The sequence below is a fragment of the Mesoplodon densirostris genome, chromosome 16, assembly GCF_025265405.1.
Source record: "Mesoplodon densirostris isolate mMesDen1 chromosome 16, mMesDen1 primary haplotype, whole genome shotgun sequence".
NCBI lineage: Eukaryota > Metazoa > Chordata > Mammalia > Artiodactyla > Ziphiidae > Mesoplodon > Mesoplodon densirostris.
The window spans coordinates 37,152,875-37,166,248 of record NC_082676.1 but is presented as its reverse complement, the minus strand read 5'-3'; the positions used below and the strand labels follow the sequence as shown (position 1 = coordinate 37,166,248).

The 13,374-nt window shown below is 54.8% G+C and overlaps 1 protein-coding gene across 1 annotated transcript in view; it reads left to right on the top strand.

The window, feature by feature from the left end:
• The first annotated feature begins 1,061 nt into the window (after positions 1-1,061).
• The window catches only part of SRRM3 (serine/arginine repetitive matrix 3), a 33,199-nt gene continuing 20,886 nt past the window's right edge, over positions 1,062-13,374 (top strand). Inside the window, exons 1-2 of the mRNA XM_060120627.1 lie at positions 1,062-1,294; positions 8,647-8,748. Coding sequence (XP_059976610.1) covers positions 1,062-1,294; positions 8,647-8,748 — 335 coding nt within the window. The remainder of the gene's footprint in view (positions 1,295-8,646; positions 8,749-13,374) is intronic.

Sequence of the window (13,374 nt, the reverse complement as noted above, 5' to 3'; positions counted from 1 at the left end):
CCCTCTGCTAAGAGAAGTCTTTGGTGTGTGTGTGTGTGTGTGTGTGTGTGTGTGTGTGTGTGTGTGTGTGTGTGTGTGTGTGTGTGTGTGTGTGTGTGTGTGTGTGTGTGTGTGTGTGTGTGTGTGTGTGTGTGTGTGTGTGTGTGTGTGTGTGTGTGTGTGTGTGTGTGTGTGCGCGTATACATGCACAGGGTGCATGTAGGCACATCCTCTACTTTGGGTCTAGCATGAAGCCACAGCTTCTCACCTCACCTGCTGACTCCTACCCCATCCCAAGCCGGCAGGAGAATTTGGCTGCCTGGAGAGTTAATGTCAGTGTCACTTTTGGTCACATCCTCAGAAGCAGTGTTCCCAGAACAAAGGAGGGGACAGTCCTGTGGGCTTCAATCAGGCCCCTACCTGGAATGGACTTTGGAAAAGTTATCCAAATCCAAGTGGGAACTGAAAACTGCATCTGAGGTGGGAATGGAGTTGAGCCTGGAGAAGGTTCCATCTTCCCATCTCGGCAGGGCTGTCCCAGAGCAGCCTGGGAGGGGGGAGCACATGTGGTCTGTGACTCCAGGGCCCAGAGCCAGGAGAATGGGCACTGGGGAGTGAGCCTGAAGGAAAAACAAGAATAAAACCAACATATTTTCCCAGAGACCGACTTGGTTGCCCGGGGAGCTGTCAGCAGGCGTGCAGGCAGGGGCCAGGCAGGCAGGGGCCAGGCATTGGTACAAGGCAGAGGGGGTTGTCCTGAGTGGTACTAGGTCCCTGGAGATGAGAAGGTTCCTTAGAGGCCATCTAGTCCGGCCTGAATCCACGCAACTTACAGATGGGGAAAGCCCAGTGTCCGTCCGATTCCCCCTCATGCCCTGGGGTGTGACCCAAAGGTGCAAACCTGCCACCAGCCCGGCTCTGCAGCATGAGGGGAAGCGGATTAGAGCCGTGAGTGGTCCTTTAAATCTCCAGGATTAACCCGCGCCGAGAGGAGCTTAGCAGGTGGCCGAGAAGTGACCATCCCGCTGGGTGTCTGTGTCTACCCTGCAGGGCCGAGGCCAGCAGCTCCGGGAGCAGCCACCATGTCCTCCACAGTGAACAACGGGGCGGCCAGCATGCCGTCCCCGCCCGACGCGGCGAACGGCTTTCCGCAGCCGGGCGCTTCGTCGGGGGCCTGGCCGCGGGCGGAGGAGGAGCTGCGGGCCGCGGAGCCCGGCCTAGTGAAGCGCGCGCACCGCGAGATCCTGGACCACGAGCGCAAGCGGCGCGTGGAGCTCAAGTGCATGGAGCTGCAGGAGATGATGGAGGAGCAGGGGTGAGTCGGAAGGGGGCGGAGTCGGAAGGGGGCGGAGCCGGGGCGGGGCACTGGGGGCGTGGAGGGAACCAAGGGCGGTGCCGGGGCGGAGCCAGCGTTGGGACCCGGGAGCCTGTAAGGTCAGAATCTGAACCATTGCAAGCCCAGCCGAACTTTCATTCATTTATTAGTTGAGTCTACCAATAAGCCATCTTGAACTCCTGCTCTATGTCAAGCTCTTACCTGGGCTCAGATTCGCAGAAGCCAAGGAGACACAGTCCATGCCTTCCAGAAATATCCAGCCCAGTGCAGGAGAGAAGCCTGTAAACATCAATGATAAATCAAGGCCTCAGTTTCCCCTTCTATAAAATGGGTGGATCGAGCTGCCTGGTCTCTGCCAAGCAGATGCTGCAGCCAGGCAAGAAAGCACAGTGGGCCCCTACTATGTGTGAGGGCTGCCTGTGGTTTCAGCAAAGAAATCCCACCCAACAGCCACACCCAGAAGCTTAGGTTTCACCCTATCTAGTTCCGAACCAGTCACAGGGGCACACAGGTGTGCCAGGCACTGTGCTGGGCAACGCTGGACCCCAGAGCCGAATCGGAGTCACTTCCTCAAAGACCATCCTTCCAACCCCTATTCCTTCCCCATCTCAGAAGGGAAACAAACATGTTAACAACCAACTCCACCATAAGACAGATTAGAATCATGGTTATAGGACAGGACAGGAGAGGGTCAAGTGCTTCAGGAGCTCAGAGGGGAGATTATGAGAGAAGACATTTGAATGGGCCTTGAAGGACGTGTAAGAGTTCGTCAGGCTGAGAAGGAGGGGTTGTGCATTAATCAGTAAGGATTTAGGGACCTCCCCCTGAAAATCCAGTGAAGACAGGACAGCCCTCACACGTGGAGCTGGAGGCAAAGAAACAGAGAACAAAGCCATTCCCATCTGTGCAGCTCCAAGGAAAGCTGGTATTCCCAAGCCTCCCTTTTGCATCTGCCCTGAGTACTTTGAAACTACTGGGCCGGCTGTTGAGGGAGTCAAAGTGGGGAGCAGGGCCTGCCCATCAGGCTTGCACTGTCAGTGAGCTGAGAAATCAGAAATGCCCAGTGCACTAGGGCCTGGAGCCACATGGGGACAGACAGCCTGTGTCCAGCAGTCCTTCCAAACCACGTCTTTGTCAGTTCATCCAGGCCTCCTGGGCTCCCTAAGAGGCAGCCAAGACAAGGCTCACTGTCCCTTTGGAGCCCAGAAGACACTAAGGCTCAGACAGAGATGGTCACCACCACCCAAGGCCCTCAGGAAGGCAGGGCCAAGGCTGCCAGGCAGGGCCGCTTGTAGGAAAAGAAAGGGGCACGGGGACTTGGTGTTCACCTCCAGGTGGGGACCAGGTCGGGGTGGGGAGGGTCCCTGCAGAGAGGGATGGATGGGTGGAAGGCTGCTGAAGACAAACAGAAAGGAGGCTTCTAGCTGGCAATGAAAACAGGTTTGATGAGCTGCGGATGTGGCCAAGGAAATGAGATCCCCAGGGGCAGGGTGGAGTAGCGGGTGGGGAATGGAGTATCCTCCTGCAGAGAAAGTCCCAGACCTTAATTAAACCTGCAAATCCTGCTGAATTGGGAGACTCGAGAAGTGGAGGGAGTGTGGGCGTGGCTGGGAAACAGGATTACTGGGACAGTAGAGAACCAGCCTTTTGTGCTTCATTCTAGGAAAACACCCCTTTCCCTCCCAGAGCCCCGCCCCTTCCCCGTCACAGGGCCCCGCCCCCTCCCTCTCACAAAGCCCCGCCCCCTTCCTAAGTCCCTTCCTCTTCACTGAACCTTCCCCTTCGGAAAGGCCTCCCCCTCACAGAGCCCCAACCTTTCAGGGGCCTTCCCTCCCCAATGGCCCCACTCCGCCGGTTGAATCTCCCCCTGCACTGGGAGGCTTATTATCCGACGAGGGCAGCCTCAGGTGGAGGGGGACGGCATTTGGCCGTGTCCTTAGTGTCCGTCCCCTGGCATCAAGGACTTACGCCTCTCTAGGAAGCCTCTCTAGGAAGCACCCATCGGACCTCCAGCTGTTCTGTCAGGGGCCCTTCCCCCACCCAAGCTCTCACTCCAAGTGGTCCTTAGACTGGAGTCTCCCACAAAGCTAGCTCTCAAGTTACCATCCACCTCTCCTCCCCATCTCTTAGCGGCTGCGCGGTCGGTAGAGGGCACAGCCACTCTAGAGCCCAGCAATCTGGGCTTCCAGCCCTGGCCTGTGACCTTGGGCAAGTCACAGCTAGTGGCCTGTTAAATAAGGAGTTGTTCTGGGAATTCCTTGGCCGTCCAATGGTTAGGACTCCACGCTTTCACTGCTGAGGGCCCAGGTTTCCATCCCTGTTTGGGGAACTAAGATCTCGCAAGCTGGGGCGGGGGGTGGTGGTGGTGGTGGTGGGGATAAATAAATAAATAAAAATAAGAATAAAAAGTTAAAAAAATTTTTTTAAAGGATAGGGGGAGTTGTTCCAAGTGTCCTGTGGACTAAGGGACATGCAGGGCTCCCGCACGTGGAGCCAATCCCCAGAAAGTGCTCCACAAACACTAGAGACCTTTGCTCTGTTATAAAATCCAGCCATTAATATCCATTCCTAGAAACGCTGGGTCATTCGCATTTATTTACCAGCTTCTCAGGCATTTGACAAATATTCCCACTAGTCACAGGAACACACACTCTTTGGCCCTGTTAAGAAATCCCTTCCTTAATATTGATGGATGGCGGCTAATTCACTGGTGATTGACGCTGCCTTCAGAGTCATCTTCCTGGGCAGCCTCCACGTGCAGCCGGCAACCACCTTGGGGGTGGGGACAGCGCACCCAGCCTTTGTGACGTGATGCTCCAGCTCCGGCCCCAGACATCCCCCCACATCCTACCCATGCCCCTTCCCATGAGGATGCTCGAGGTGGACAGAGCACGGCTCTGCCCCTAGATGGGTTTGGAGCTTTGAATCCTCCCTTCTCCCTGTTCTGTTTCCTCATCTGTAAAATGGGAATAGTAAGGCCACCCACCCGCCTCAAAACTGTGGTGAAGATCAAATTAATGACTGAGGAAGTAATTACCTAGGAAATGCCAGATCTGGGCAAAGACAGGCAGAATGAAACATTTTCAATGCTGGGACCCTCTTTTAAAATGCATTGTCAGGACTTCCCTGGTGGCGTAGTGGTTAAGCGTCCGCCTGCCAATGCAGGGCACACGGGTTCGAGCCCTGGGCCAGGAAGATCCCACATGCCGCGGAGCAACTAAGCCTGTGCGCCACAACTACTGAGCCTGCTCTCTACAGCCCATGAGCCACAACTACTGAGCCCACGCGCCACAACTACTGAAGCCCACGCACCTAGAGCCCGTGCTCTGCAACAAAAGAAGCCACGGCAATGAGAAGCCCGTGCACTGCAACTTAAGAGTAGCTCCAGCTCACCGCAACTGTAGAAAGCCCGTGTGCAGCAGTGAAGACCCGACGCAGCCAAATTAAAAAAAAAAAAAGAAATGCATTGTTCCCTCCCCCCACCCCAGCCCCGGAGGGCAACCCAGGAAGTCCCCATTCAAAAATGAATTTGGGGGCTTCCCTGGTGGCGCAGTGGTTGAGAGTCCGCCTGCCGATGCAGGGGACACGGGTTCGTGCCCCGGTCTGGGAAGATCCCACATGCCGCGGAGCGGCTGGGCCCGTGAGCCATGGCTGCTGAGCCTGCGCGTCCGGAGCCTGTGCTCCGCAACGGGAGAGGCCACAACAGTGAGAGGCCCGCCTACCGCAAAAAAAAAAAAAAAAAAAAGAATTTGGCACATCCTTCCCGAAGAGTGGGCTTGGGAAGCAGCGGAGCCAGTAGGCTGCGGCGCTGAGACAGGCAGCCTTGCCCTGCCTACCCGCTTCCCCTGTCCAAGCCCTTGACTTTTAGCAGCCAGGCCTCCTGTGTGGCCTTAAGTCGGCAGGTGCTGCCACATCTGCAGGGAGTGGATGATTTGGATACCAGCCTCCCTCTCCTCAGCCTTTGCCTCCTGGGAGAGCAGAGGGGAGAGGTCCAGGTGATTCCTGACCCGGAACCACGCTGACCTGGGAGGGGTCTAGGGTAGAAAAAAGCAGGGAGCCTGGGACGACTAGACCCTTTGTCCCCACAGCTCTGGGACAAATAATCCTCAATCAACTCCATTTATGGAGCACCTACTACGTGCAAGGCACTGCGCAAAGTGCTCTATATGCATCATCTCCCTTAATCCTGTGATGACCTTGAAAGGCAGGTTACTACCCCGTTTCACAGATGTAGAGGCTCAGGCTAAGAGAAGTATGCGGACTTGTCCAAGGTCACAGAGCTAGAAAGTGGGGGCGCTGGGATTCGAAAACAGGACGGCCTGGCTCTTCTGCCTCTCCTCGTAACGCCTGCGGCCTCAGCTGAGAGGTGTGAGGGGAGAGGAGACTCCAGGTGGTGGTCACACTTGAGACCACTTCGCCCAATAGCCAGATGTCCTCCCTGGGTCCCAGCAAGAAACCCCGGCACATAGAGGGGTCCTCCTGAGTCAGTTCAGTCCAGCAACAGCGGCCCCCCAACAGCAGGTGCTGGCGTTAGTCACCTCACCTTACACCGGCCGGCTCTGGGATGAGCCCTAAGTCCCTGCACACGTCCTGCTCCAGGTCTTCATGAAATCCTGGGTTTCGCTCCCACCTCCCAGCCTTCACATGCTCTGTAGATCCCCAGGCATGCGGCTTGGACCCTGGCCTGAAGCCCCTCCCATACAGCTGGGGGTCTGGCCCAGCCTCGCTCTTGGTCCACCTCCTTCCCGACCCTGCCAGGTCCCAGGCCCCCTGTCGATGGCCCAGCCAGCTGGTGTCTCCCTCCCAGGGGTCTCTGAGTTGGGGGCTCGGCAGTGCTGAAGGGCCAGTACTGTTTTTCTCTGTGCTGGTGACAATGACAAGCTGGTCTCCTGAGGAGAAGGTGAGATGGAAGCAGGTCCTCTGAGCCTCCACTGCTCAGAAAAGGACCAAGGATGTGACTCAGGTGATGTTTACGGCAGGAGGGGTTCCCTCCTTCAGAGCCTGGTGACCGAGGGCTCTGTCCTGCCCAGCAAGCAAGGCCTAGGGACCTCCGGCTGAACGCTAAACAGGGACCAAGGTGGACACTTACAAACCAAGGCCCAGGGCTGGTGAAGCTGGGACACTGGTGTCAGCACAGCAGGACCTGAGACACACACACTCCTGCGGAAACGGTGGGGGGTTGGAAGAGACGGGCTCTTCCCCCTGCCAGGCTGGACTCCATCCTCCCTATGGGTAGGGATAAACTAGGAGATTGGGATTAACATATACACACTACTATATATAAAATAGATAACCAAGAAGGACCTGCTGTACAGCACAGGGAACTCTACTCAATATTTTGTAATAACAAAATAAGGGAAAAGAAGCTGAAAAAAGAATATATATGTGTGTGTATATAACTGAATCACTTTGCTGTACACCTGAAACTAACACAACGTTGTAAATCAACAATACATCAATTAAAAAAAAGAAAAGAAAAAAAAGGTTAAAATGGTGAAAAAAAATCCTCCCTATAGTGGGCCGCAGAGGTGCCCAAACCTATAGAGGGTGACACCCCAGCTGGGGTTCAGGGGACACATGGTTAAGAAGTAGGTAGTGCTTCCCTCCTAACCGCCCCCCCGACATATTCAACCGGTTCCGAGTCCCAGCCATTCTCCCTACCAGTTGGTATTTCGTCCACTTGTCCCCCTCCATCCTCACGCCCACTCTCTAGCTCTGACCTCAGCACTTCCCCCCTGAACCCCTGCCGTAGCCCAGGGCCGGCCTCCCTCTCCTCCAGCCACATGGCCACCAGAGCCATCTTTCCAAAATGAAAATTCCACCTCCGACCTCTTCAATCCTCTCCATCACCATCTACTCATTTATCAAACATTTTTGGGTGCCACGTGTGGCAGGCAAGGTGCCAGGTGCTGGGGACACAACTGCAATTCAGACAGACAAGGTCTCTGCCCTCAGGGAACTCCCAGGCCAGTGCAGGCTGCAGAGGAGTCAACGGATGATGACTAGCACACAAACCACCTGCCAGGAACCAGGAAGCTCAGTTTGCTATGGAAACACAAACGTTGACACGTAACCTGGTGGGGGGGGTGGGAATCCATCCTGCTGTAAACATGCCATGAGTCACATCTTTGTGCTTAGCCACGGTTACTTCCCAGAGCAAACCTGGAAGTTAGTTTATGAGTCAAAAGTTGTTATTCATTTTTCTTTAAGCCTTTTAAAAAGAATTGCCAAATTGCTCTCCAAAAAGGCGGGGTCAATCCCAAATGCTTGCTGAAGGACAGGAAAGAAGGAGAAAAGAGATGGGGTCCCTGAGAGGGAACAACGTACCATTTTCATGGACAGGCTGAGTGGGCCGGGCTGGGCCTGCTGTGTGCACAGAGGGTGGATGGTCAGATGACAAAGAAGATGGGACCCCGGTTCCTATTTGGTCACCATATTTTCTGTCCAGAACAATGACCTGCAGCCCAGGAAGGGGAGAGGGTGGGAGCCTGGGACCCCAAGACTCAATCAGCAGCCACCACTGGACAGCTGCGTGTGCTGGGCACAGGGCTGGGGGCTGGGTGAGCACAGAGCGCCCCCACCCCGGGAGCAGCATGGACATCTGTCACAGTGGTGGTGTGAGAGAGGTTACAACCAAGCCCAGGGTGTGGGAACAAGGATGAGGGGTAGATAATTCTGGGATTTGGTCCCTAGCCTCAGGGAGGGAGGGAGAGCGGAGTAGGGAAGTCGGGAGCTTCCATCCAAGGCCCAGACTTCATCCACCCCCCATCCCAAGCTGGGAAGCAATGGATCTACCCCTGGGATCCTGGGCCAGCCACCTGGCAGCCTAGACCTTGCAGAGGCGGGGATGCGCTGAGGATCTCCCCAGGCTATTGTGAGGATCAGAGGTCCTTGAGGCCAGGAAAGCAGAAAAGGCCATGTATGTGTCAAGGCCACGGGTCTCACTTGTCCCCTAAAATGTCTCCAGAGAGTGACTGCAGCCTGGACGTGGGAGGGAGGCCTGCCCTGGGGTAGGGGAGGGCCAGGAGGAAGGGCTCCGTCTCCCCTGGTGGGTCTCCCCACTTCTGGGAGCAACACTTCCTTTAGTTTATGTGTTTGTTTGGCTGGTAGTTTGTTTGTTTAGTTGATTGGTTGGCTGAGTTGGTGCAAAACGGGTAGGCCTTGAGCTTCCCCAGCACTGAGAATCTTGGTGGTGGTGTGACCTTGGACAGGTCGTTGCAAGCTGGAAAGTGCCCACATGACTGAGGGCTGGGGGGATGGGCTGGGGGGCGGGCAGGTGGTGAGGAAACCAAAGCCAAGACAGCAGTTCTCATCTTCCCTGTGCCCCACAGGTACTCAGAAGAGGAGACCCGGCAGAAGGTCAGGACTTTCCGGCAGATGCTAATGGAGAAGGAGGGAATGCTCACCAGGGAGGACCGGCCTGGGGGCCACGTGTGAGTGCTGCCTGGGTGGGGCAGGGCACAGGGAGGGTGCAGGCTCAGGCAGCAGCTGGGGGCCAGAGGGGCCTTTCCCAGGGATCCCTAAGTTGGTCGGGGCTGGAGTGGGGAGAAAGAGGAGGAGGAGGACAGGGTATGGGTCTTGCCCACTGGAAGCTCTGGCCTGGCCCGGGGCACGAGCGGGAGCCGCTGGGCACCTGGGCATCTCCAAGGCCCTCTCCCTGGGCCCTGGGTTCTATCTATCGCCCAGCGGTAGGAGAGGAACCCAGATCTTAGCTCAGGGAATCCTGGGCTGCGAATCAGGAACTTGAGAAATGTTCTCACCCTAGTGTTGTCAGTGGCGGACAGGCTAGTCCCTCTGCCCCAACTACTACCACCTATGAAGTGACCTCCAGAGCAAGCACAGACTCTGGAAAATAAGAACGAACACACCAAATGACATTGCTGGCTTAGCCAAAGGCTTAGCGGGTACAGAGAGCATGGGCTCTGCAGCGGTCACATCTCTGCAGCTGTCACAGGACAGGAGGAGCACTGGGGTGCCGTGTCCCCCGGGTGGGCTTTGGATCAAACAGGGAAGTTACAGGGAGGCAGATGTCTCAGATTACAGGAGAACTGTCAGCCACTCAAAACCATATGAAATGGAGCAGCTGCTCTAGGAGGGCGGGGACTGCAAGTGTCCAGGCATGGCTGGATGATGGCATCTTGCTGGGTCCCTAAGTCCCTGTGCACCTTTACTGGCACAAAAATAAAACGACAGCAGCACCTTCTGAGCGATTTTCCTGTTGCCGTTGTCTTGAGGGCAAACAGCGTGGCAGGAGTAGATGGACCTCGATGGGCAGCGGGGAAGCCCTTTCTGCAGAAATTCTAGATTGCTGGGGGATCCTGGGGTGGGGGGTTCCCCTCCTAACCCCACTCAACCTCACCTCTCTGGCTTGAGTAGGAGCAGAAGCAGAGTCAGGGGGACTTCCCTGGTGGTCCAGTGGTTAGGACTCCATGCTTCCACTGCAGGGGGCACGGGTTTGATCCCCGGTCAGGGAACTAAGATCCCACGTCTCACAGCGCGGCCAAAAAGAACAAAGAAAAAAAGGAGCATAGTCACGGCAGCCTCGGGTTTGTGGGGGGCTCATGGGTGATCTGGGGGAGCCTGGCTCAGTGGGCCTGCTCTCTCCTCCCCAGAGGTGGGAAGAAGTCATACCACCACCACCTCCTTCTCTCCAGCTTCCCAGAACCCACAGCGCCCCTCAGCAACTGCTGTGCCCACCTCACTGTTGCCCGAAGGTCCCCACCACCACCAAGCAGGGCGAGCCCCTCCCTCCCTTCCCTTCTCAAACTTCCCGACAACCAGATTCTCCCGCCACTGCCCGCACCACCTCCAAACCCACCAGGTCCTGCCTTTCTGACCTGTGTTCCCCCAAATCCCCCCAGGGCTCCTCTGGAAAATCAGCCACCCTTTCCTCTTCCATCCAGTGTGAGGGCGGGAGGCCTCGTCCGGAATCTACCTCTGCCACCTTCTCTGGGCCCTTCCAGCGATACCCACCCCTCCAGCCCAAACCTGCCATCCTGCCTGCCCTCTCCAGGGTTCCTTCTTAACCTACTCCCTGTGTTTCCTCAATTCTGCTGTCTCCTCCAGCTTCCAGCCCACATGTTTCTCTCCTTTTTCCACCAAATTTCTGCAGAGCATGTGGTACATGTTGTCTCCACTTCCTTAAGCCATGGAGGTCTGGCTTCTTGCCCCCATGACTCCGGTGACCTGCTTGGGCTGTGGCTGCCTGAGCCCTACTTAGCATGGCCTGGGCTCCTCTGCAGGCCTGGCCTCTCTCTGGCACATGCCACCACTGTACTTCCCCAGTGGAAACCTGCTTTCCCCCCCGTGGCTTCCAAGATTCCGTTCTTTGTGAGTTTCCGCCTACCCCTCTGATGGCTTCTGCTCCCCTCTCACTCCTGCCCACTTCTCAGATGTTGGCTCCCCCCGGGGATCTGTCATGTCCTCAGGTCTCTCCCCCAGGTCTTCCTTCCCTCTTCTTCCTGGGGAATCTCATCCATCCCCCAGCTGGAATGCTCCCCTGTTAGTGGATGATTCCCAAGCCTTTTCCAGAAGTCCTGATCTTCTCTTTCCTGGAATGAATGAATGAATGATGCATTTAAGAACTGGGACACATTGGGAAGGATGTCATGGAGAGGTCACAGTGTCCATCATCAGAAGGAAAGTCCTTGAGGGTCTGTGCCGTATGCTGAACCCTGCGCCAGTGCTATGAGGGGGGCGGGGGTGGGGGGAGGGAAAGACTGCCCCTGCTCCCTGGGTGGAAACACAAACCTCCAACCTGAAACCAGGAATTACTGGCAGCCATGGACAAGAAGAAACAGTGTGGCCACTTGAACAACTTAGTCTCAAGCTCTGTGCGTGTTTGGTGGGGGAAGAGAGACAGGCTAGCGTGGTCGGTCAGGAAGGGTTCCTCAGAAGAGGCAGTGTCAGGAAGACTTGACAGTCAAGGAGGACTCCTGCTCTGGAAGCAGAGAGGAATATAGATTTGGCAGGGTCCTGGAATCCTCCTAGAATATTAGAAGACATTAAGGACAAGTTCGTTACCAGTTTTGTTTATTGCTGTATCCCTGGTGCCTAAAACAGTGCGGTTTGCCCAATCCCCGCAAAGCCTCAGTTTCCTCCTTTACACAGGGAAGGGTTGAGACCAGAAGCCTTCTTCTAGCTCACGCAGCCAAAATGGTGTGAAAATAGCGTTGCAAACAGTGACTGCAGCAGTGATGGCGGCCTGGATTACTCCCGGGCTGGGAAGAGTTGTTTGTGGTGCTGAAACCAAGGCCAGAGGCAGAGAGGTGACAGAGGGCTAGCAGCAGACTGGTCATATGCCTTCCTGTGGACCTGGCATCCGACCAGGTCTTCAGTTCTTAGTTCAGAGTACAGGCTAGTGGAGGGGGAGTGTGTGCTCTGGCATCAGACACCCCACCTGTCTTAACCTCTAAGTTCAATATTAACCCCCTGAGCTCTGTATCCCAGCTCCACCACACCCCAGCTGTGTGACTTGGGTAGGTCCTTGATTTCTGTGGGCCTTCAGTTCTTTATTTATCAAATGCAGATATTAGTACCATCCTCAAAGGACTGTAGAGGAAATTAATTGAAACAGTGACTGTAAGTGTGAGGATTAGTGGCTGGCACACAGAAGACGCACATCACCACTGGATGAGCAGCACCTCGGGCTGCTATAACACAGTACCGTGAACTGGGTGCCTTGATCTACAACAGAACCTTATTTTTCACTCTTCTGGAGGCTGGAAGTCTGAGATCACGGAGTAGTCCCCTCCAGTCTCCTCTCCACACTGGACCCCAGAACATCATACTGCGGTGTTCTGGGTGTGATCCCATAGATGGTAGGAGCCAGTGGAAGGCTTTAGAGAGGTGTGATGTGGTCAGACAGGTGTTTAGGGGCTTTCTCCTTTGGCAGATGGATCAGATGGGTAAAACTACAAGAACAGTGGGGCAGCTGGCACTCTAATCTGGCAGAGAAGTGATGGAGAGTGTGGTCCCAGAGACACTGAGAGAGGACATGCTTTTGTCTGGAAACTGATTCATGTGGGGAGTCCTATTTTGCCCCAGAAAACTTCTGTGGTTCCCCACCCTCCAGGCAATCAAATTTGGATTCCCTGGCCTGGCACTCAAGGCTCTCCACACTCTAGACCCAGCCTGGCTTCCCACTCCCGGTATCACTCAGTAGCCAGCCCGGCCTGCTGGCAGCTCGCAGCCTCATCCTGCACGTTCTCACTTCCACGCCTCTGCTCATCCTGGGCCCTCAGCCGGAAACACCCTTGTGCACGGGTTCGAATATACCCCATCATTCAAGGCTGCCTCTAAAAACCACTTTATTCCTGGGATAAAAGTAAAATCTTCTCCTCTTTGGGATATATACAATGTTTTCTTTACTTCTGTGTCTGTTATCAGTTCTTTGTTCTTTTTTTCACTTTAATAGACAACCTTTAAGAATAGTTTTCATCACTATTAATGCACATCCCATATATGGACATAAGATTATATTGCATCTTGGTTTGTAAGAGCACAGAACCATTAAAGTTTACTCCAGATACTTTTTAAAAAAAGAATAATTGTTTTCATAGTTATGTAATATAACAAAATGTTCGAGAGAGAGGGTTTCTGGAAAACAATATTCATATGCTACTTCCTAAAACAATGAGCAAATGCCAGTGTTTTTTTTTTTTCCATGTGTCTAATTTTATACATAGTGTGACCTCTCCATGGCTCATATTTTTGCTATGAGGATATCAATGATGATACCCACATCAGAGGCTTGTTGAGTATTAAATGACTGAATGAGATAAATATATGTAGTGTTCAGAACAGCATGGCGGCACCTGCCTTAGATTAGTATCATATGCACCTGTCATATTTTTGCCCTGTGCTATGAGGAGCTACAGGAGAGGCCCTTGTTCCTGCCACCCCTGCCCCCTCCCCCGGGCCCCAAGCAGGCCTGGCACACAGGCTGAGTGAGTGAACTGGGAGGGCAGCCCCTTTGCCTGGAATCCTCCTCCTCTTCTGTCTGGATTCATTCATCTGTCAATTGGCCATTAGGCTCCTGGCAAATGGGAAACAGGACC